The sequence below is a fragment of the Diospyros lotus genome, chromosome 3, assembly GCF_014633365.1.
Source record: "Diospyros lotus cultivar Yz01 chromosome 3, ASM1463336v1, whole genome shotgun sequence".
Classification (NCBI taxonomy): Eukaryota; Viridiplantae; Streptophyta; class Magnoliopsida; order Ericales; family Ebenaceae; genus Diospyros; species Diospyros lotus.
In genome coordinates this window covers 39,409,394-39,433,697 of record NC_068340.1, presented here as the reverse complement: position 1 = coordinate 39,433,697, position 24,304 = coordinate 39,409,394, and the positions used below count along the sequence as shown (strand labels likewise).

At 36.0% G+C, this 24,304-nt stretch overlaps 1 protein-coding gene across 5 annotated transcripts; it reads right to left on the bottom strand.

The window, feature by feature from the left end:
* Positions 1 to 492: 492 nt before the first annotated feature.
* On the bottom strand, positions 493 to 24,030 carry LOC127797635 (methionine aminopeptidase 2B-like). 5 transcript variants are annotated; one of them, XM_052330711.1, is made up of 13 exons: positions 23,792 to 24,030; positions 23,663 to 23,707; positions 22,572 to 22,731; positions 18,204 to 18,249; positions 18,004 to 18,111; positions 14,666 to 14,765; positions 14,408 to 14,553; positions 14,230 to 14,321; positions 14,023 to 14,117; positions 11,619 to 11,715; positions 8,646 to 8,789; positions 8,326 to 8,543; positions 493 to 936 (listed from the first exon to the last, which is right to left on the bottom strand). In XM_052330711.1, the coding sequence occupies exons 3-13, from the start codon at positions 22,720 to 22,722 to the stop codon at positions 826 to 828; spliced, it is 1,308 nt and encodes a 435-aa protein (XP_052186671.1). In that variant the 5' UTR covers positions 22,723 to 22,731; positions 23,663 to 23,707; positions 23,792 to 24,030; the 3' UTR covers positions 493 to 825. The 5 variants fall into 5 exon arrangements, with proteins under 5 accessions (XP_052186671.1, XP_052186672.1, XP_052186669.1 ...); XM_052330712.1 differs by having other exon boundaries at positions 23,681 to 23,707; XM_052330709.1 differs by having other exon boundaries at positions 23,663 to 24,030.
* Between the last annotated feature and the right edge of the window lie 274 nt (positions 24,031 to 24,304).

The following is a 24,304-nucleotide window of genomic DNA, read 5'->3' as shown; positions in this document are numbered from 1 at the left end:
ACAAGGCAAAATAATTGCATAGTGGTGGCAATTGGCAAACACCATCTAGTTAACCAAGGGGTCCAGGCCATATTTGGACCCCCCTACTACTTCACTATTGGGACTTTAGACTAGCCTAGACAGGAGTCTTTTTGTTTTTTTTTTTATTATCCTAAAATGTCCAAACTTCACTCGACTAATCCCCAAGAATTGGCAACCTTCTCTCCTAATACACTCCCTAAATAAATCCAAATATAAATACAACTTATACACAGAACCTAACTCTCAATATGTTCACACTCCTTGGTATCCACCATTTCAGCCTTTTCAACCCCCCCCCAAAGCAGTGCTCAACCTTTCCAAGACACCCGTGAAATTCAAACTCCTGACCCTCATGTTAACCTTTGCCACTGTACTATGCCCGTGGGGCAACAGCGTGGAAAGGCTGTTTGATGGAGATAGCATCCAAAGGTAAATTGGTTAAAAAACAATGTTCCAATGCTAAACCCATAATTATAGGAAGTTGCCCTAAGCTAGCAACAAATGCAACTAGCTTAGCTATAAATAAAAGCACAAAGGTAATCTATTTTACAAGTCACATATATCCAGCCATCATTGATTATCTATTCTGCAACAAACACCTAGGACACTGATGATCGTGTATCATAATTTACAAAGCCAAAGTACTTTTTGAGGTTTGCAAATGGACATGATAAAGGATGATCGCACAACATGGAAATTAGGATTGCATTGCTTTTATTATAAGTAAAAGCCCTAACTAGAATGCTGCTGCTGCTGCTCTCACAAAACTGGTGGTTTCCAAGCAAAACATCATCACAACTGCAATCAATAATCATCGCCTCTAGAAATCACCTCTTTGCAAGTTGGCCGCAGTAATATCGTATGCTCAAATTGAGATACATAGCTTCCTTTGATGTCGCAGAGAGGCGGGTACGGCTGCCAAAATTGCATAAAGCTGTGTGTTAGATTTCATTCCTATAAAGATTACAAGTAACAACCTCTTTCCCAAAGAAAGCAACGGGAAGACTAGGTACGAAGTTGAGATTTAGTGTATTTTATTATTATTATTATTTAGCATATGGTGAAATATATTGATGCCTTTTATCAAATATAAAAGGTCCAAAAATTGGAAGAATTAGGCAAATAAGATAGACAGCTATCCGACCATTACCCCAATGTGTGGGAAGATACATAGGGATGCCTCACCTGCCCTAACTATGCTGGCAATTTCTAAAGGGCAAAAGGTGATTTTAGAGTCCCATAATCAGGAGAGTATTGAGGTATTCCAACTGGCCCACGACCCAAACCCACAATAATACATGGGAAGGAGGACAAACAAAGAATGAAAACATCAAGATATCACAATTTCTGCAATAAATCATTCGGTAAGAGAAGGATAAAATTGAAAACAAATTTTCTTTTATTGAGAAAAGAGAGATACGCTGTCAATGCTAAAAAAAGGACAAAAATTAGCTAAAAGTAATGCAGACTTTTAGAACCAGAAGATGCACAATCTGAGGGATTCTGGAAGCATCCTACTCTCCTTAATACTCAGTCCACCAGGTGATGCACAATCTGAGGGATTCTGGAAGCATCCTACTCTCCTTAATACTCAGTCCTCAATCCCACCAGGCCAATCTGACCAGTTTCCATCCCAGCTCTATGCACAAAGATAAAATCTCAATTTCTGTTCCTTCTGATCATTATCTTGAAAGTCTTCAACAGAGGCGCTAATCAACCAGTAGGTATCTTCAGGAGGATTTACACATATGCCTTGACAGTCGTAAGATATTCAGTGTGGAAAACAAAACCTTATCCATTTGTGCTCATTTTCCTCTGGGGGATATTGTTATGTTGTGAGTATAGGATAAAGTCATTCCTAGAAGATTAGTGAAGGCAGTGCACATAAGTGGCTATTGAAGGTTTAGATAGGAAATTGTATCCCATGTGAAATTAGTGAAAGTTATGGGGTTAAACTATAATTATCTAAAGTCTTCATTGGGATGTCCACCATATTCTATAAATAGAGGGACAGGGGAAGCAGGGTGTGTGCAAGTTATTCTCATTATGATATTGTGCGAGTGCAGTGTGTGAGAGGAAAGGCTTGTGTCAAGAAAGTTCTTTGTAATCTCCAAGAAAGATTGTACTCGGGTGAGATAAGAGTGAGGGACTTCTTGTACTGTTCAAAGTTTGGATTTCTAGTGGAATTGCTCTCGGACTGAGGCTGGATGTAGGGTTGCTTTTCATTCAATCTGAACCAGGATATATCGCGTGGCTCTTGTTAGTGGTTTGGTTGTTTCTCTCTTTGTTTTTCATTCCTTTAATTATGTTCTTTCAATTTCAGTTTCTTATTTCTGTTGATTGGGTTGATTTCGAGTGAGGTGTGTGTGAGATTGGCACTTGTAAGCATTGTTTGAGTTATCTAAAGAGCTCCTAATCCTAATAGATTGGTATCAGAGCCAAGAACTCATTCAATAATTGCCAAGATCCCTAGAAATAAATAGGATTTAATCTCTACCATGGCTTCCGCACCTTCTTATGCTAGGTATGACATAGAGAAGTTTGATGGTTGAAACGATTTTGGTCTATGGAAAATCAAGATAAGGGTCCTATTAGGAAACTTAGGGCTAGAGAAGAAGCCATAGAGGCTGAAAAGAAATTGCTCGAAAATGTCACTGATGAGCAGAAAAAGTCGATGAACGAAGAAAAGAAATCAACAAAAAGGCCTATAATACTCTAATTTTGAGTCTAGGAGATAAAAGTCCTTGGGGAAGTTTCTATGATGGAAATGGCAGAGGCTTTATAGTCTAAATTAGAGAGTCTATATATGACACACACTTTCGAATAAGCTGTATTTGAAGGAAAAAAATTTTACATTTAAAATGCAAGAAGGGCAGAAACTTAAAAGTCATATAGATGATTTTAATAAACTATGCCTTGACTTAGAAAACATAGATATAAACTATGATGATGAAGACAAAGCCCTTGGATTATTGCATTCCTTGCCTAAGTCATATGAAACCTTTGTTGATATATTAAAACATGGTAGGGATAAATTAACCCTAGAAAAAGTTTTTGGGGCATTGAACTCTTAAGGAGTTACAGCAGAAATTAGAAGAAAAAAGTGCTGCTGGTGATGTACTCTTGGTTGGAACTAGACCGGATAGGAATGATCCTAGGCAAACGGGTAGGTCTAGGTCAAAATCAAGAAATGGCAGGAGAATAACTAAGTGCTATTACTGCCAAGAGGAAGGGCATATCAAGAAGAATTGCCCTAAGAGAAAGAAAGAGTACCTAGAGAAAAATAATTCTGAAATCACCTCATCTCTATGTGAGTACAACTATGACAATGCCGATGTTCTAGTAGTATTTGAAAATGCTGATGGAGAAGCATGGATACTAGATTCGGGGTGTTCTTTCCATATGTCCCCCACATAAAAAGTGGTTTGTGAACTATAGAGACTTGGTAGGTGGTAAGGTGTTATTAGGCAACAACCAAGAGTATAGGATCAAGGGTATTGGATATGTAAGATTAAAGTTGCATGATGGATTGGTTAAAATCTTACAATCTGTAAGATATGTCCCAAGTCAAGAGTATAGGATCAAGGGTATTGGATATGTAAGATTAAAGTTGCATGATGGATTGGTTAAAATCTTAAAATCTGTAAGATATGTCCCAAGTTTGAAAAGAAATCTAATTTCCCTAGGTGAGTTAGATAGAATTGGTTTCTCCTATCAAGGAGAAAATGGAGCCCTAAAAGTTGCTAAAGGATCACTAATAGTGATGAAAGCAGTCCTCAACAATGGTACTTATGTGATGCAAGCTTGCACTTTGTGTGGAGAAGCTTCAGCCACTAAAGGAAAAGCCTATGATAAGTGTAGGCCATGGCATTTGAGGATGGCTCACAATAGTGAGCGGGGACAAAAGGAGGTATCTAAGAAAGGGATATTAGGAGAGGGAAAAGTTGCAGATGTGGAAAAGAGTGAATCATGCGGATTTGGTAAAGCTACCAAAGTTAAATTCTCCAAAAAGGCCTTGAATTCGTCTATAGCCCCATTAGAGGTCATTCATTAGGATCTATGGGGCCCTATCCAAACCTTGTCTCATGGTGGAGCTAGGTTATTCGTGCCTATTAAAGATGAAGTTTCCCTAAGAAATCCCAAGCAAACATGAGCTTGCTGGAAGGTTGCCTCTGGTGTGAAGGGTTATGAGTAGTGGAGTTCGGAGTTAGGTGTGCCTAGGTCTTTAATAGTTAAGGAACTTTCCTATGATAGAAATTTCACCATGAAAGACATAAAATTAGATAAAGCTAATGTCAAGGAAGGTAATCTAGAAGGCTGTGTAATATAAACAGCAAGTAGAACTTCTTGAAAATGTCTTCAACAGCCCCATGAACCAGGACTTAGAAGTAGATAATCTGGAAAATGATGTAGACAGCTCCATTGATCAAAATCCAGGTTAGAAAAGGGCAAGGGAAGGAAGATCATCTAGTATAGGCAGTGAGTAAGGGAATGGAAGGTATACTGTTGCCTAGGATAGGTAAAAGAAGGAACATAAGACCACCAGTGAGGTATGGAATTTTCGGTTTTAGACTCCTATGCACTGTTAAGTGCCATAGAAGAGGCTGGTAAGGAACCTCTTTTTCTATGAAGAGGAGATGCACTCAAAGACTCCATCAAATGGTAGGGTGCCATGAAATGAGAAGTGGAGTTGCTTTGGACTTTAAGTGGATGAACCCTTAGGATAAAGGGGTGGTGAGCTGAGAGTGACTATTTGAGATTAAGGTAGGTGCAAATGAGAAAAGCCTAGGTAAAAGACTAAGCCTGTAACATCTCGCATCGAACGATAGGAAAGACCGGAACAATTTATCCTGATGGGCTTACGTGAACTTCCCAGGGAGTCACCCATCCTTGAGCTTCCCCAGCTCAAGCACGCTTAACGCGAAAGTTCTTTACCAACATTCAGCCCAAAAGACATCTAGCTGGTGTTGTTTCCTTCCTTACTTATCCTCAATACATATGACTCTTCTCTAGGCACTCGAGGTATTACATTCTCCCCCCCTTGAACACATGACGTTCTCGTCATGCGACCTTACAAACGGTCTCAGATCTCCCCCCTTTGCATGGCCGATGTGGGATTCGCTTAAGGTGCCTACACGCACCCCCCCCCCCCCCCGGGACTCAGCGTCCTCACTGAGGTTTGTCCCACCACCGCACTCAGAGGTTCGGGGGTCGGCTCTGATATCACTTGTAATATCTTGCATCGAGCGATAGGAAGGATCGGAACAACTTATCTTGATGGGCCTACGCGAACTTCTCAGGGGGTCACCCATTCTTGAGCTTCCCCAGCTCAAGCACGCTTAACCCAGGAGTTCTTTGTCAACATTCAGCCCAAAAGGTATCCAGCTAGTATTGTTTCCTTCCTTACTTATCCTCGATATATACTACTTTTCTCTGGGCACGCGGGGTATTACAAAGCTAATGGCTATTAAGCTATGACAGCACATTAAGACTTAATTCATGTCTAAATGGTTGTCACTAACAGCCTTTCTCCATGAAGGTTTAAGAGGAAATGATCTTATAGAATAGCCCAAGGGATTTGAAGTTAGAGAGAAAGGTAAGCAACTATGGTTGCTTAGAAGGTCTCCCTGTGAATTAAGTCAATCCCCAAGGCATTGGTATAAGAAATGTGATTCTCTTATGATAGTCCAAGGGTTTAAAATGAGTGCATTTGGTAGCTGTGATTATTACAAAGATATGCCTAATAAGAGTCAATATATCTTCTCCCATATGTGAATTGGTAAGCTAATTGCTAGACAATAAACCATAGGAATCCTCAAGTTAAAAGCTGAGATTTAGGTCAGCTGTTGAAGTGAAGGATCTAGGAGAAGCTGGGTAAATATTAGGCATAGAAGTAAGAGAAAAGACAGCTTAGGCAGCCTAGTTTATACAAAAATAGACATACTTTTGTAAGATGATAAAGAAGTTAAGAGAGATGAGCAGTCATCTAATAAGGAAGCAAGCATAAAAAGAAATGAGCAAGGCTCTTACTCAAATGCAGTGGTAAAGCCTAAAGGCCGGAGCTGGAATGCTATGAGTAAGTCTAGTGGATTTAAGGCCAATCTGGGTAAGGTTCACTAGGATGCTGTGAAATTGGACTCTTTGGCAGGTAAAATTAACATTGGATATGGATTTGGTTTATGGTGGAGCAAGTGTGGAAGAAGAACCATGCATTTAGGGTCTATTGGCTGCTGATTACACAGCAGAACTCCTAGGAGGAATGCTCAGGTTGAGTTGAGATGGAATAGCCAATGTGCAGTCCACTTGACTAAGATTCAATCCCACCATGGAAAGAATCAATCATATTGATGTTAGGAATTTATTCATTAGGGAAATCCTTGAGAAGGAGGAATTAATCGTAAATAAAAGGTTGCAGGTATAGACAATGTAGCTGAAATGTTATCCAAGGTTGTTCCATTGATAAAATTTGCAGCATTGTTTTAAATATTCTTAATGTTTGTTGTGTTTTGAGTATCAAGTTTGTGTAGCAGTCTGGATGAGAGCAGGTTCAGTTCATCTGTTGGAAGGTCCAAGGCTTTGATGGATGAAGAATGGATCTATACTCAAGACAATGATGGAGAATTGTTATGTTGTTGTCTTGAGTATACGATAAAATTATTCCTAGAAGATCCGTGAAGACAGTGCACATAAGTGGCTATTGAAGGTTTAGATAGGAAATTGTATCCCATGTGAAATTAGTGAAAATTATGGGGTTAAACTGTAATTATCTAGAGTCTTCATTGGGATGTCCGCCCTATTCTATGAATAGAGGGAAAGGGGTAGCCAGGTGTGTGCAAGTTATTCTCATTCTAATATTGTGCGAGTGCAGTGTGTGAGAGGAAAGGTTTGTGTCAAGAAAGCTCTCTGTAATCTCCAAGAAAGATTGTACTCGGGTGGTATAAGAGTGAGGGACTTCTTGCACTGTTCAAAGTTTGGATTTCTAGAGGAATGAGGCTGGATGTAGGGTTGCTTTTCATTCAATCCGAACCAGGATATATTGCACGCCTCTTGTTTGTGGTTTGGTTGTTTCTTTCTTTGTTTTTCATTCCATTAATTCTGTTCTTTCAATTTCAGTTTCTTATTTCTGTTGATTGGGTTGATTTCAGGTGAGGAGTGTGAGAGATTGGCACTTGTAAGCATTGTTTGAGTTATCTAAAGAGCTCCTCATCCTAACAGATATTACAAGAAATGCTGTCAAACAAACATCTTGTATCACTTACCCCTAACCACCTTAAACTACTAAAGACCATTAAACTCCCCTCAATTTAGACTAAATGCCAATTTAATCCTTCTAGGTTAACACTGTTAACAGCAGGGATGGAAAGTGTTTTCAACCTTCTCTACCACTCCCAACTATCATCAATGGAACAAATCCTAAAATGATGAATATATCCTTGAAAACGAATGCACTTCCCCTGCCATATTAATGATCAATCTTTTTTGAGGTGTATTGTTATGGATTGGTGTTTCTTGTAAAAATGGAGTGGATAGCTGACAGACCATCTCTTCCTCCATTATGCGGTGGCTCACAATGTTGAGTCTTATTTTTACTATTTTTTAATGTTAAGTGAACAATGCAGCTTTTGTGATTTAGATTTCTCTCTTTCTTGAAACAGGGTGTCCATCACATTTTCTCAGCAAAGATGTGGCTATATTAAATGTGGTCTACTTGGAGGAAGAAAATTTTAGAGATTTAGAGGGCTGAATATTCTGACTTTTTTAAAGGGACTGATTTTTCATTTTCCAATTGTTGAACACGAAAAAGGATAGTTTCTTTGCTTCAGTCCTAGGTTCAGTTTTTTGATGAGTGCATAAGTTTAAGATAAATAGGTCTCTGTGGTTTGTCAGGCCTGGTCTTGATAATTATGTAATGAATCAAATGATTTATAGCAATTAAACTAGGCTATCCAAATTATGTTTCGAAATAATAAGGTTTCAATTCATTTAGCTCTTATTTGGACCAAGTTATGGGAACTCAAAAGTAGTCTTCTGATTCTGTAATACTACCAAAGTAACTACAACTCCTGTTTCTTCAGGTGCTATGATCAAGGAGAAGAAAGGACTGTGATTGCTAACTGGGATTCCATGACTAGAGAAATTGAACCAGAGGTGGTTATGGAATTTCAAAGACCAAAATGCTAAGAAGATTTGGATCCTGACGAAGAATATTCAGGGAACAACTCTTAAAATCATACAGACACTATATCTAAAGATTAGTTTTACATAACATAAACTGGAGACATAAAGCAACTCGTAAAGACATACCTGAACAATACCAGTATCACACAAATTCTTTAGCGCCATCAGATATTTAGTCTCCCCAATGCGGTCTAAGTAGCGTCTGCAAAACGCCAATGTGGAGAAGTTCTTATTAATTGCTGCCAGCAATTGTTTTGCTTTGGGTAGCCGTAGAGGAATGTGGCCAACATCAAAATTCTTCATGTAGTGGCTACATTCTAAATCTTCTCTGACAAATCCCTTGCCTTCAGAAGTTAACAAATGAACAATGATAATGTTAATGACATTTTTATTCCACCATAAGCCATTCAGGTCAAATATCATTCATTCTACATGAAAAACATTACCTGTTGAAGCAAAAGTTTCAATCGCGAAATATTCACCCTCTTCCATCTTTGTCTGTTCTCCTCCTTTAACTATGGGAACAGATTTTCCAGCATGAATTTGATAGGGCCCAATGCTATGTCCATTTAAATTTCGTATGCTTTTAACTGCCAAAACAGACAAATTCCACACAAGTGATTTTGGGTATTATTATGTGCACATTGAAGGAGAGAAGGTATGAAAGAGAATTCATAACTTTGGGGTGGTAACAAGAGATATCCATGGGATGGTAAAAATGAGCATTCCTGGTTAGAGGCTTGCAAGTAGACATGTAAAAACAGAAGTAGAAGTAAAAGAACCAATGCAATAGGGTTGATTATAAAGTTGTAGCATGGTTTAGGATTAAATATTTGATAAATATCCATATATTTTAGCTATCCATTTCTGTATTACAACTTTAATATCAATGTCCTTAGATCTGAACTACCTGACCATATTGGGTAGTGTTTAAATGTCAAAAATCTAGATCCAGAGCATTTCAGCAGACCAGATGATACAGTATGCAGAAGTATCTGAGTGTAGGAAATCTAGCCAGCTAACCAGTTGGGAAACTTATATGAGATGTTATAACTTTATAGCTGAGATGTCTTTCACACTTCCATATACATTTCAATAATAATATACAAGTATTGTATTGCAATCAGATCATCTACATGTATCATGTACTCTTCTACTCTAATGCTTCCCGTTGTGAAGAAATGTGGAAACATAATTACTCCTTTAACAGGCAAGTCTAGTACAATTCCAAACAGCTCCAGCAAATCCATTTGCTTTTTTCTGTGTATGGAAGTGTAACTTCAATTTCCTCCTCGCCCTTGTGATGGATGAACCAAGAAAATACACCTAATAAGAAATGCCTTGGTGTATGCTATTTGCATGCAATATTGTCTTGTGGATGAGACAAACAAAAAAGGCATAAAATTATGAAGAAATGCTTAGAATCTAATGGTTTTTAGTTGAGTAGGTCAAAAACTGAATATATAGAATGTAAAGACATAAAATTAGAAATGCAAATGATCCAAGTTATCCCATCAAAAGACCAGTTTCACATATTGGATCAATTGTACGAGAAGAAAGGGAGATTGAGATGTTATTCATAAAATAAAGGCAAGATGGTGTCACGTCCTCAGATCTGACAGGGAAATTCCCTGCTAACTGAGAGAACTTAGGGCAGAATTTAGGGAGAAATTGGAGAGAAAATCACAGGAGGAGAAAGAACAGAAAGTGGTGAGGGAGAGAAGCAGAATCGAGAGAAAATCAAGAGACAAAGACAGAATGTTTCAAAAAATGTACTTCCATCCCTCTTTCGTTCAGCTGGATTAGCTTATATACTAATCCAGTATTGGCAGTAGTTAATGAATTGGCACCGATGAGGCTGCCATTTCAAATGTACAATCTATAGTAGCTTGCTATCAGTACAACTACTATAACTACTAAGCCAAAAATACCAAACAGCCCTCATACAAGTATCAAGTTTCTGACAGATGGTTAAAGTGCAGAAAGTGCATCCAACATTCTATACAAATGCAGTCACAATTAAATAATGGAGCAAACTCATATAAGATGATATCATCCATGTAGAAAGAGCATGGGCTAACAAACTTTCATGTTAACAGAAATGATAAATATTAGGTTGTTGACTTGTGGACAGTCAATGAAATTTTGTATTCTTTATAATTATCTTCTTTATTTCATTTTTCAAAGTTCATCTTCATTCAATTTCTGCATTCTGTCTAAACTCAAGGACTAGCTAAAGAATCACAGAAAAGTAAAAAAGTAAATAGATTTATAGATTATATTACTTTCTAAAAGAAAGAGGCTGAAGGTGCTAGAACAAACATTGAAGAGGCAAGTGTAAGTTCAAGAAACAACGGCATTGAATGTCCTGGAGCTTTGTGGAGAATCTCTCCTAATAGAGTTAACAGGATAAGAAAGCTGAAATAGCTTAGCCTAATAATTGGTTGTACCACAAATTCAGCAGAGTTTTCCAGGCGGGAAATGGAGGCAAGTTTTTAAGCATGAATTAGATGGAGCAGCACTAATATTTTTAGGTTCATCTCAGTTCCAAATTACTTGGCTGCATATGTTTATCTGGCATGAAATTATCACTTTTAAGTATGGCAATATTACTTCAGCTATACATTAAGCAATATTACTTGGGATTTATAAATATCATTTGCAGTAACAGCTCTACATTTTTATGCCCGCTCTTAATGATGCGTGTGCATTCAATGGCATCAGGAGAACAACAATGAAAGAAAATAATAGAAGACAACACAAAATCCATTTTGTATGAAACATTGATATAGATGCAAGGCATGGTATCAAACATGGTCAAGGGATATTGTGACGAGGAATAAGGAAACAAATACAACAAGGATACAGCAAAAGAAAATATCTTTTTATTTTAATATTACAGTAATGTTTGTAAAACATAAGAACCAAAAACACTAAAAAAAAAAAAGAGTAAGCCAACATGAAAATAACATTCAAGCAATAATATTATTACTATATTCTTGTCAGACTTGTAACTAGGCTCAACATTGTGGTTTTTATTCCTCAACCAAAAATTTTACCCCCAACAATGTCTCTAAAACACTTCATGCATCCCTAGGCATGCCCAATTCATTGCTGTCCAATGCATGGAGATGCATGTCCTAGCTATGTCCAAAAAGAAAATGGTAGTTAAAAAAAATTATGACATGTCATTTGTGTATTAAAACATTCCAATTTGTCAGATGAGCAGTTGTATGCGTAATGTGTTGAACACATGCATGACACAAACTGATGAGTATATACTTCATAGAAGGCTAACATGTCTTTCTTAAAGAGTACAAGGTAAACCAACCAGATTTTGAATTACATCAAGCTTTAATAGGATCTCCATCGTGTAGAAGCTATGGTAGAATTAGCCTCAGCTTAGACAAGCACAATACCTTGAAACACCTTCCCATTGATATCAACCTCATATGATTCCATGACCTCTTGGATAGCAGCCCCAACATCACAAAGACGCACGTCAATTCCAGCCTCCTAAATAATACAAAAAATCAACTCCTCATAGTTGGTTGTTGGTTATTATATGATTTCCACAAAAGCAATAAATATAAGTACCTGATGACAAAACTACAACTTGAATTTTGTGTATATGTAGCATAAAAACAACAAAATGGAACCACTATAGATAAGAAACTACTTTCATAGGCACACTATGTTTTAAGGAAAGGTGTGTAAGGAGATTTGATCGTATTAAACCAGTTATTTTCAAGTCAATCAGAGTAATAAAGAAATATACTCAGGAAAATATGCAAAACTTTATCAACATAAATTGTCAACAATTGCCTTCATCTAGGCTACAATTCTAGAACAGTTAAGACTAACAAAACTAAAAAGATATTTGGTAAGACTAACAAAACTAAAAAGATATTTGGTAAGACTAACAAACTCACAAGATAGGATAAAAACAAACCTAAGAAGAAAAGATGAAAAACCTTTCCCAATCTCATGGATTAGGATTATTAAAAAATAACTAAATATTATCCATATCTAGTAAAACACTAGATAAAGATTCTAACTCCGGCGAAGTTGAAAATTCAAATTAAAATCCAATAGAATGTTGCTAAACCATGAAAGCTTCAAATATATGCCACAACATTCAATTTAGGCCATACACAAATTGCCTTAACCTTATCTTCATCCAAATGCATTTCATTAGAGCTCACCATGATCCAAGAACAAGAAAAAACTTGTAATGAAATTGCACTTCTTCAAGTTAAACAACTTAATTCTTGCAATGTAACCCACACTTCCCTCAAATGTTCTAAATCTTCTGTTCACTTTTACTATAAATCAAGGTATTGTCAAAACAACCAACAATGAATTTATTAATAACAGGTTTTAGTAGTTGATTCATAAGCCACATACTTGAATGGTATAACCAACCACTCATATGGATAATTTTATTTTTAATTATGTCTATTTAGTATGGCAGCAAATTGAAGGCAAGGCTGATCTTTTATAACCGGAATATCAAGAGTTTGAGTTGTGGAAATAGCCTTTTGGGAAGCAAGAGTAAGGTTGCATACAAAAACAACCTTCTACCAACCCTCTGAAAGCAAGGTGTCTTGTGCATTAGGGTTGCCTTTTTCTTTGGTATGGCCTCACATCAATCGTAATAGTTTCAGCTCAATTACACACAGAATACATACAGTGACACTTAATTTCCAACATTTCTTACCATATAATCAGAAAAGTATTGTAGCCATCCAATAAGACATGCACCTAGCTCTAAAAAGGTTTTACAACCTCATAGAATATTGAAGATACTTCTCTGCTTTAACCATTCTACCTTAATTATGCAAATAACATCCTCAATAATCTGTCTTTATGAACAAGTGATATGAAATTTTTAACAATATTTCCATAAAATAACTCAACCATTAAATCTCACCACGGAACCATCCATACTTTTTTAAGTTTACTAAATTCACATTCTATGTGCTCAACTTAAAAACTTCCAGATTCTAAGGTGTCCCTTTATAACTTCAATGCATTATTCATGCTGCCTTCTGACACATTAACAAGACACCTAATAAGACTAGGCAACTAAGAAAGATAAAACAAACATCATATTAATTAACTGCACCTTATCCTAACTTAAGTTAGGATTGGTTGAAAAGATAAAACAAACATGATAATATAAATTTAACAAGCTTCTCGATCCTATGGATTAGGATTTTTTTTTAAAAATAACTAAATAATATACTTATCAATCAAAGGATTGATAAGGATTTCAATTTCAGATTTGCATCAATATTTAACTGCTTTGACCAACCTCATTTGTCAACAAGTCCCTCACTCGATTTACATCCTCAAAAGAAAAGTAGGTAATTTCTAACACCAATATTGGTGCATTCAAGGAAAACTTTGCCACCATCAGGCCAAAAATGTATGCAGTATATATAAATTATATTGTTGTAATGTGTTCCCATGTTGTATGGGTTTGTTTCACCATATCAACAATGTGATGCAACACGACCATATCATCTTCATTGATCACCATCTCATGAAATTTATACATATGAAGATGGTTTGGAACTTTATCTCATCATCTCTTGCTTTAGAGGGTTGCATTAGGAAGAGCATCCAATATAAAATTTTGCCACATTATTCGTTTGCATGGACTTGTATTGTCAATGTGACTTCTAGAAGTCAATTACCATTATGAATATCATGCTGCCAACCCTTAACTTGGCGAGGATAAGGCAGAGTTGTTGTGTTGTTGATGATGGTGAGGATATATACATATATATTATATTGTTAATATATAAATTCAACTACCTTGATACCCGTGTTTGTAGCTTCTCGAGAGGCTTCAAGCAAAGGATCAAACATAGGATTGAATGCCACTGTGAAAGCACAGTCAATTATGAGTCCTGCAAGAAACGAAGCCATCCATGAAAAGGTGGTGTATTGCTTACATTGAATTTAAATGATTTAGCAAAAGTGTGGGAAGTAAAGCAAGATAAATGGACAAGAATCTGCTACCATCAACATGAGTTCCAAAATCCAATTTCATCACATCATCGTACTGAAGCACAGTTTTATCTCCAGAATTTGGAGTCCAGTGAGCTGCAACCCTGAACAAAATAAAAGGATATTTATGTAAAATGACAACAATAAAACAAAAAACTAAAAGGAAAGCAAAAGGAGTTTGACATTTTACCAATTCAAAGAGCACCCTGTTGGAAACGCAATGCCTGCTTGGAGACCATTTTCTGATATCAATTGACGGACTGTATTCTCTAGGGTTTCGCATAAGTCTATCATTAACATCCCAGGCTTCAAAATACTTCTGATGTATTTTCGAACCTAAAAAAAAAAAAAAAACTTCAAATCTTCAATGATTAACTGAAAATAGATTCTTTCATTCCTCCATGAGCAGTTGCATAAGCATGTTTTCATTTAAAAAGAAAATAGAAACCTGACGATGAACTTCTGCTGCTCGACGAACAGAATTATATATAGGTTTTTGTAGGCGTTCCAACTCTCTCTTTTCCTCAGATGTAACTCTCCACAGGTTACTGAAAACAGAATCATCAACATTGAAAATGAAGACCCAAGATCAATACATACAAAAAGGCAATGCACATTAAATGCATTCCAGCACAAGTCCCCGATACCCTCAGTGATGTTCAGAAAACAATATTTAGTTTATCAAGAATTCCGCAAAAGATTTCCATAAAATAATGACAAGATGCATGAGTGCAGGGAAAACCAAATCAACTAGTGTTTCCTTTAAGCAATCTTAAAGAACCACTACATATTGAAGCTAGCAAGCAAAAAAGAAAAATAAAAGTTTCAGCAATAAAACAATGTCAGCTCCAAATCTGTAGAAAGATATATCAATAGAAATGTCACTTACCAGATTGGTTATTCTCTAAATTTGAAATTAAATGGAAGTATTTTCTCAAATTTTTTAAACAATATTATTTTAATAAATAATTCTTAAAATAGCACCCCAAGAAAAAATATTACCAAACTACCAGTCTACCCACCAGCTGCGCTAAAAAAAGGCACCTGCGTGACCTGATTCAGCACAAAGTTGCTGGTTCAACAATAATTCTCCTCCAACACTTAGAAAATATAATATACTAAGTGTTGGAGAATAAAGGGCAACTTAAACCAATGGTTCACCAGCATTTAACTTAAAACCACTGGTTGAACCTAAACCAACAGTTTTAAATTAAATCCAAAAAATAAAATAACAGAAGAAAAAACTGTCAAACTTGTATGCAGATAAAGAGACTAACGCAGAATAAAGAAATTAGTTAAATGTAATTATTTGTGTCATATGTTGCACGTTTTGTGTTGGGACCACATATTGATTTTTTTTTATTCTGTTATACTATTATGCCTTGTTTGTTTATCTGTACACAAGTTTGACAAGTTCATCTTCTTCACTTTATATAATTTGCTGGTTGTTCCACGTCAAATTTGGTATCAGAGAGCAAACATCAGTTCTGAGTTTTTCAAAACTTCAGCATTCATCAGTTTCATAAGTTTCCAGAGCTGAGAATTCCCAACAGTTTTGCACAATAAGCACACGAACACTGCAACCAGAAACACAAGTTTGTTTCAGAAGAACAGAGCATCACAAAGAACTCTGGAATTCATCCTCACTACTAATCATCGAAGCAACCTTAAATAAAAAACACAAACAATCGTCAACATAGCCATCACCACTTATCCAAATCATGGGAGCCACCACTGCAGCCATTGAAGGAGCTCCTCAAGCCTTGCTGACTTATCGCCTTATCGCATACAAGTCAAAGCCTTCATCCAACAATATTGGAGCACACCTGACCTCATTGCAGTGCTCAAAGCCTGTCATCAAGCATCATCAACATCCCACTGACTTCTTGTTTCATCCACCGGATATGTAAAAGCTGTCCGAACCCCACTCTGACTATCTCAGAACTACGTGACAACTTTGGTACAGGTTTAACTAAAATTGGAGGTCCTAACTAGGGCCGTCAAAGCCTCCAAACAAGCATTAAAAAACTTTGAAGCCTTTGACATGGTTGACAAGCCATCATCGAAGCATCAGACGCCCTAACCAACACTTCTGCTCAAACCTAATTTGGTTACTTTCAACTCATAGTCAAAAACCAAACAAATTGACCAAACCAAAATGGCAGCTAAGCAATCTACAGGTGAGATTCGTGCAATGAAATCAACAAACACCCACGAAAAGATGACCTTTGTCGTGCACACCGCATTCTCCACCGGCAGCTATGTCCTACATGACACCAGCCTGTCCGCCTTCGCAAACCACACCATTTCTTCCTCCCCCGCCGATGAGGTGGGGATCAATCAATGGAACAAAGTCAAAGGCAGCTACTCTTTCCTCTAGACAAATGTCAAAAGCAGTTCTAAGAAGTCTTGGTTAAGTGTGTCACCCTGAACAATGAATTACTTGTTAATGCTTTCAGTGAGGGTGGTTCATCAAAGCCTCTTCATCATGAAATCAATTTTGGGAACTATGACAGAGAAAACAGGGGCACCAATTATGGCTGTAGGATAAGAATTAGGATAAGCTGGTCAGCAATATAGATAGAGATATTCTATCAAAATTGAATGGTGCTTCACCAAAAATTTCATCTACTCAACCTTCAACCTCATCCGACCGAATTTATATACGCCCCAATTCCCCCTGTTGGTAGTGGTGAGTTCTTTCCTGAGTCGATGCTAAAATGTATCGTGGCAAAGGTGATTTTATTGGTGGGGGCAAGTCTGTAGAACCTGGCCACCCTATATTTGGTCGAATACTGAGAGGGCAACCTGATTTACCTAGAGGACTACTGAGTCTTTCACTAGGTGCTGTTTTGATCCTTATGATTAGTGTTCCTGTATTTGAACCTAATCACTTCATCAGAGCCCAAAGCAGAGGGGAACACATCCTGATCTGGAGCACCATCAAGACAGATCTAGCCATGGTAGTAGTTCTCCTCAATTTGAGCAAGTTGGTGTTGACAACAATCCTTGATTATCTATAAAACAAATCTACACAAAATTCCAGGCCAAGTTTTTTTTTTTCCCAAACGGGGGAGAAAATGAGAAATCTGGATTTTAAAATTTAATGTTTGATAGGATATTTAGTATGTTGATTTATCATAGTTCGTTTAGATTTTAAAGTTATATTGGGTTTAGGTTTTAAATTGTTCTATTTTCATAGGTTTTATCTTTTATTATTTTGATAAGTATGGTTAGAATCCGCTTTTGATCATTGAATACAGAATTATTGATTTTCTCCCCTGAATTTTCTCTTTCTGTTGGCTTTTGCTTCTTCCTTTTCTTCTTCAACATCTTCTTCTCTTCTTTTTCTATCTGTTTCCTTCTTCTTAAGTTTTTCTTCTCTTTATATAATTTGCTGGTTCTGCCACATCACATTCTAGATCAACTTAAGGAAATAGGCATTTAAGGCTTAATGTTTCACACTAATTAAGGTTAATGGCATTAAGGGGTCATGTTCGAAGAATCTAGTAACTTAGATTTGGCACTTTCACACTATGATAGACAATTTGATTCTATCTAGTATCTACTATACTTCTGTTCGATGGTGATTCAGTATCCTTTTTGCCATTTCAGAAATGATTACTTTAATTTTAATAAATAAAGCTCAACAACCCTGTTTGCAACCAATTATCCAAGCACCATAAAAGTACATTAAAAGAGAAGTCCAGTAATCGTGCGAGATGAAAAATTGGTACATGCATGATACAGAGTGCAAGGGTAACAGTCAAATTATCATGTGCTTACTCATCTTTGTATTGTTGAATTTCACCCTCAGGGAACTCCCCAGAGGGGAAAAGTTCAGTGATAGGAATAGATGGTGGATAAGTTTGCTCTGGAACTTCTTTCTTTTTTCTGTGCATGACAAATGTAAGTTAGTCAAATGAATGTCTTCACCAAAAACATCAGCCTGGAACAGAACAAACAGTTCCAAACAGATCCCTTACTTGCTTTTACTTTTCTTCTTCTTCTTTTTTGCACCTTCTGCTGCATCTGTTTTCAATGAGTAGAAGCCCACATAAGAGACAAGGGAAATTATTTGGCTATCCCTGCAGACAGATCAGCACATTGCTCTGCAGAGATGCAATAAATGTCTATGGGAACAAATGCAGCTCTGGAAAGTATTAACTTGAGAAGCAGCCTTTTTCACCCCAATAAATGTGAAAAAAATACTCTAGTTAAGTAAATAGCAAATGTACTATAGTTGAAACGGTATAAGTTCTAGAATTTGAATACTTGGCCTGCAAATAAAACTATCAGGTTTTACTCAATAGTGCTCCAGATTCGTACAGAAAGTACAGTAATCCAAAGTAATCAATAACACTCCACAGAATTAATACAGACAAAATACATTACCCTAATGGAAACTGACAGAGAAAATGCTGCAATCTGATTCAATTTTCAGAAACATAACGATCATAGGCAATGAATGCATCTGATGAATATCGACCGGAACCTCAGAGAAAAATGTTTAACATCCCTGACATGCCTTTTTACATGGTGCATATTTGTGGCTTGAGAGGCTTATCTGTTTGAATTTTAATTTATTTAAATTCATCGATCAGTTATAAGCCTACAAAGCAATCAAACAATTATAGACAAGGTAAAAGTTTAGAAATTTCTTGAAATCTTTGATATTTAAAATTCTAAATACTGCGTTGAGTTTCTGGACAGTTCCATGTGTGAAAATGTGAAATCTGAAGACAGGTGAAACTTGTCGAATTTAACAAAATCACTCATTCCTTTTTAGACTTTTTGGATTGCCTCAGTTTCCCCCTTGACTATGCATAGCCCAAAATTCCACAGAATAGATCTACTTTTTGCAATAATTCAGGAGAGGTATAACTGATCTCCACCTGTGGATTGAGTATAGAAAACTTAATTGTTTGATTAGTCATGGATGTTATGACTTCGGAAAAAATAATAATAATGAAGGAAAAGCAATTTTGGATCTCATCACGAAATATAGTCTCATTGTAGCTAATACCATGTTCAAGAGGAGAAATGAACATTTGATCAGATGACAAAAAAAAAAGGCCTTATTAACGACCCAAATAGATTTCTTACAAGAAAATTATCATTTATAAGGATTGTAAAAGTTGTACCAAATCAACCAACCTTGATGTCCATATAAAAAAGAGAGGAGGAAATAATTTTTTTTAAAAAAGAACAAGAATTAAATAAAGAGATTTAAAATTTGAAAAAAAAAAAAGTAGTTGTTAATGAAAAAAAGTGCATCGTGAAAAAGATTGGATTGTCTCTAGCAAAAAAATATAAGAGATTGGATTGTAGAAAGTAAGGTTATTCTAGTGTGGGTTGAGATGACTACTACAATTTTAAAGTACAACAAAAATTATTCTAGGAGAATTGACCAGAAAAACTCCAAACTGATATGTATCAAGCCTTGATGAGAAAAATGTAAAAATGTATATTTTGGCTAAAAAAACAACAAAAAAAAAGGCAGCCGATGAAACAAGGTCAAAAGCTTATAAAAAAATATACCACCAGTTTATCATAGAAGACAAAAAGAAAAAAGGGACTTGACCAAAATCAAGCGAATAGAAGGCAAAAACCAAAAGATCCAAGTAAATTAGGGGGAAATCAAGGATACATAAAAGGAGTATTTCTCTAGCTATTTGATATTTGTGAAGAGATAAATATAATGTTGGGAAATTTGGTAATATCAAAGAAGATAAAAATATATGTTCAATAAATGTATTTACCTAAAAATAGTGACGCAAACCATTAAAAAAAGATGAAAATACTAAACCAATTCATTAGACTAAATAATATCCTGATAGAAACATAAAAAATGCGTAAGAGAAAATGCATTTTATGATTAATGAAACAATTTGATACAATAACAAAAACATATCAAACCTCAACCCCACTAGATAGAGTTGATTATATGGATACCACAAATTATCTCTATCCATGATCATATCTTCTATAAGGCCATTATAATGCATACCATGCCTAAGAGTTTCCAACCAAGTTTTCTTGGGCATCATTTTACGATTTTATGCTATACATATATATATATATAACTTCTTTTATTCCATTCATTATACCATGTATCAACAATTTTTATGCTACTTGCTTGCTACCTAATGCAGTCATCCTCCTCCATCCAAGCTTGGGACCAATTATAATAAGGAGCAATACCTCAACAATAGAAGTCTTAAGAGAACCAGTTAATCCACAGGTTAAAGCTTGGGACCAATTAGTTTCCATTTACAAGAACAAAGGAAATATTCTAAACTATGAAAATTACAGAGGATTAAGCTAACAAGTCTCAGTATAGAACTTTGAGAAAGGGTGACTAAGCAAAAGTTAAGAAGAAAAACCAAAGGTCTTCTAATAATCAATTTGATTTCATGGCTAGTAGATCAACAATGGAAACTATAAACGCACCTAATGAAAATGTCTAGAGATAAGTAAAAATTTTTACACATGGGACATATAATAAAAACTCAAGAGAAGTCGTATAGAGGGTTTTAAAGCACAAATGAACCTAAATTGCTTAGATATAAGTTAATTAAAAACATGTATTGCTTACTATAAATGTGTTAAAATTTGTGCAGAAGATACTGAGGCTTTTCTAATTAAAATTGGATTATAATAAGGATACGTACATAGCCCTTATCTCTTTTCTCTAGTGATGAGTGACACTGTCCCGGTGGTTATGACAAAAGAAAACGTAAACACTATTCTCAAATCTTATTGAATGTAGAGACACTTTCCTTCAGAAAAATTTAAATTGAGCACATAGAAACCAAATATATGGAACTTCATATAAGTAAAAATAGAAATATGAATAATGGTTATAAGACTTGAAGATCAAGTTAGTCAAAGAGAAAAATATCTTGGATCAATTGTTCAAAAAAATTTAAAAAATCAAAACTGATACTCAAAGAATTAAGTAAGATATAAACGTAACTGGGACAAAGATGTTATGGTAGATATGCAACAAAATAAGAATACAAACATGATAAGATTGGAATAGCTAATATTGAAGCTAAGAGACATGAGATGTCAATAAGATAAGATAGTTTGGTCATGAAAAAAGAGGAGCAAAAGATGCTCCTTTTAGATGAAACAGGTTGAAGCAAAACAGGAAGGAAAAAATCAAAAAAACTTAGTGGAAAACTCTTAGGCAAGACATGAGACATGACAACCGTCCAGAGGATATGGCAATAAATACAGATAATTGGCGAACTAGGACCCATGTGGCTAATGTCACTTAATGGATAAGACTGAAAATGTTGTTGTTGCCACAAAAATAGGAGATAGAACAAAAATATTGCTAGAATGATGGTTGGGACTAGGAGCTCTGACACATACAACCCATATCTGCAAGAAAAAGGCCAACAGGCTACATTTTATCCAATTAGTTTATAACATTTTCTTACAATCATCCACCAATGCATATGTTCAAAAAAACCATGAGGCATGTGAAACAAACCATTCAATTCAGGGATTTAGTGCAATCAACCACACACACACACACAAAAACACATCTCAAAGGCTTAATATGCTGTTGTAATCCCATTAAGCACTCCATTCATAAAATTCTGAATCATTACATGTGGTGTCAAAGTCAACAAAAATGTTTGGTCTTGTAATATTCAACAAAGAAGATTTGTTTGATTGGAACACTCTACAACGAGACATAATTCTAAAGAAAGGTATTATGGCCTTCCAGGTAATCTTCATCGTGGGGGAGTTTGATTACGACAATCTGTAATGACACATAATTCGATTACGGCCTTTCCAGTTTGTCTTCTCCACTACCACTTACCCTAGATTTGGATTGCCCTGCTGGCAATGAACAAGAAGAAGAAGAAAAGGAAGTACAATTCACAACCTAGCCAAAAAAGAAGGAAACCGATGAAGAAGCAAAAAGCAAAAAAGGAGAAGAAGCTAGTTTCTGACTTCTATGTCTTGGCCAAAAAACCATGAGAAGGACAAAAATAGGAAGCAAACACAACAAAGAAAAACCTTTCTGTTCCATGTTTTGCACCAAAATATATAAATATATTTCCATTGCAAACAGAAAAAAACACCTAGTATTGGTTTCTTTTCTTTTTTTTCAAAATGTTGAAAACTATATATGACAACAAAAATCATTAACATTTGAAATTATTTTATCCAAGACATACAAGGAATCATATTGGTAGTTTGATAAATACAGATACCAATACATATTTTCAGAAATTCTGATGATTTACATGATCATCCTCTATTAAAAAAAAGAAAAAGAAAAGTGACTTAATTAAATTAATTATATTGCTGCTTCTTTATGGAAGACAAACCTGGTGTCCCATCTAAAGCCAGACCATCTACCTTCTCCTCAACTTCTTTTTGCAATGCAGAAGAAATGTTAGTAGCTTCTTGGCAATTAACAAACTCTGAAGTTCCTTTTTCTTCAATTGATGGGATAGTACTCAACTCTTTGTTTGCCATCGGAAAGGCCTGCATGTGCAAGTAGAATTAGCTTATTCTACACACATGTGAAAGATAACACCAAGGAAAACACCATGACTTCCATACAAGTATAACAAATGTATGCCAAATTAATGTGTTGTCTGACAGAAGCAACACCTTCCCAAGATTCATTTTAACACAAAATATATTATTCACAATCCCAACATGTCAGCTATCAGCTATTCACTGGAATCAATTATGATTAGATCTATGCCGCAAATCACTGATAGAAAATAAAGCTTTCAGATTCCACGGATTATTTTATCAGAAGGTAATATTTTGAATCATATGCAATCCTACCATAGCAGTTATAAGCTGCACCATATAATAATTGCTATTGATTTGTTACAGTCTTACAGAATTGTTGACCAGATAATAAATCTCAATTCCATAATAGCTGGGAACAAATCCCTGCTTCTGACACTCAAAATATTAGCTAGGCAAGGGGGCATCTAAGTATAAATTTGTCAAGGGCTGGCCAAGTTCAAACCCTAAGAGGCGTCAATATGGACACAATATGGGAGATGGCAAATTAGGAACACAAGAGCCGTAAAACAGTGGGGGCACCTCAAAAAATGAGATTTTTATATTTTAGCAATGTTTATGAACATAACAACAAAAACAGTAGCAATATTGAAAAATCTCCAAACATTTAGCATGGACATACCATCCAAACCACAATAACGAAAATACAGACATTTTGAATCGACGGAGCAAATTTAAGTCATTTACTTAATGACACGATCATATGCCAACATAGGAACAAACCAACGAATAAAAATCGCTCTAAGTCATTCATCGTAAATAGGCGATCACCCTCCAAAGCTTCAGTACAATAGTACAACACCAGTCAACATCCAGCGTTTTAAAAAGATATCCAAGCAAAAATAAATAATTAATACAAGTAAATGCCAGTAACTGCAAAGCAGATTTATACAGATATCCACGCAGAGCGGGCAACAGCCTGCAGATAGAGACGAAGCAATCGCGCAACAGTCAGTAGACAGAAAAATAGAGACACCGGAGGCAGGCGAACGGAGAGACGTGCCTTTCGCCAGGTGGAGGAACGATCACCGGCTTCGCGCGGCGAGACTTCTCCGAAGGAGAGGAATGAGGAGATTTCAACCAGATAGTTCGCAAGTACAGATCGGCCGACGGATGCGTCGACCGGAGATTTGGCTGACTGACGGGAGAAAGGACAGCCGGCAAATTGCGGGAGAGAAGGAAGCTACGAGGTTTTGGGAGTCGACGTTCGAGAGGAGGTCTAAACAAATTAGGGCTTCAAGTTGGGACGATTTTACGTTCTTAAATTACTTTCACCCGTGACCTTTTTGGTAATTTTAACCCTGCAATATTCAGAAAATAAATAAATAAATATATATTTATAGTAATTTAAATAATTAATTCAGCTTCCGGTGCTCCTCCGGCACCTTCTGGATGACGGCAGCGGATTTGGATTTTGGCCCCAACTTAAAAGTTACAACTTCTAGTTTCTAATTTCAAAAAAGTTAGGATGTAGTGTTTATTTTAGTTTATATAATTCTAACTTTTAGAAGGGGTA

Coding starts and splice junctions, on each gene's coding strand:
- LOC127797635 (XM_052330709.1), bottom strand. CDS start 22,722: ATGGCAAACAAAGAGTTGAGTACTATCCCATCAATTGAAGAAAAAGGA. Junction 14,766..18,003: donor ATTCAACAATACAAAGATGA/GTAAGCACATGA, acceptor TTCTGTTTTCAG/TAACCTGTGGAGAGTTACAT. Junction 937..8,325: donor GTGATACTGGTATTGTTCAG/GTATGTCTTTAC, acceptor CAATTTTGGCAG/CCGTACCCGCCTCTCTGCGA.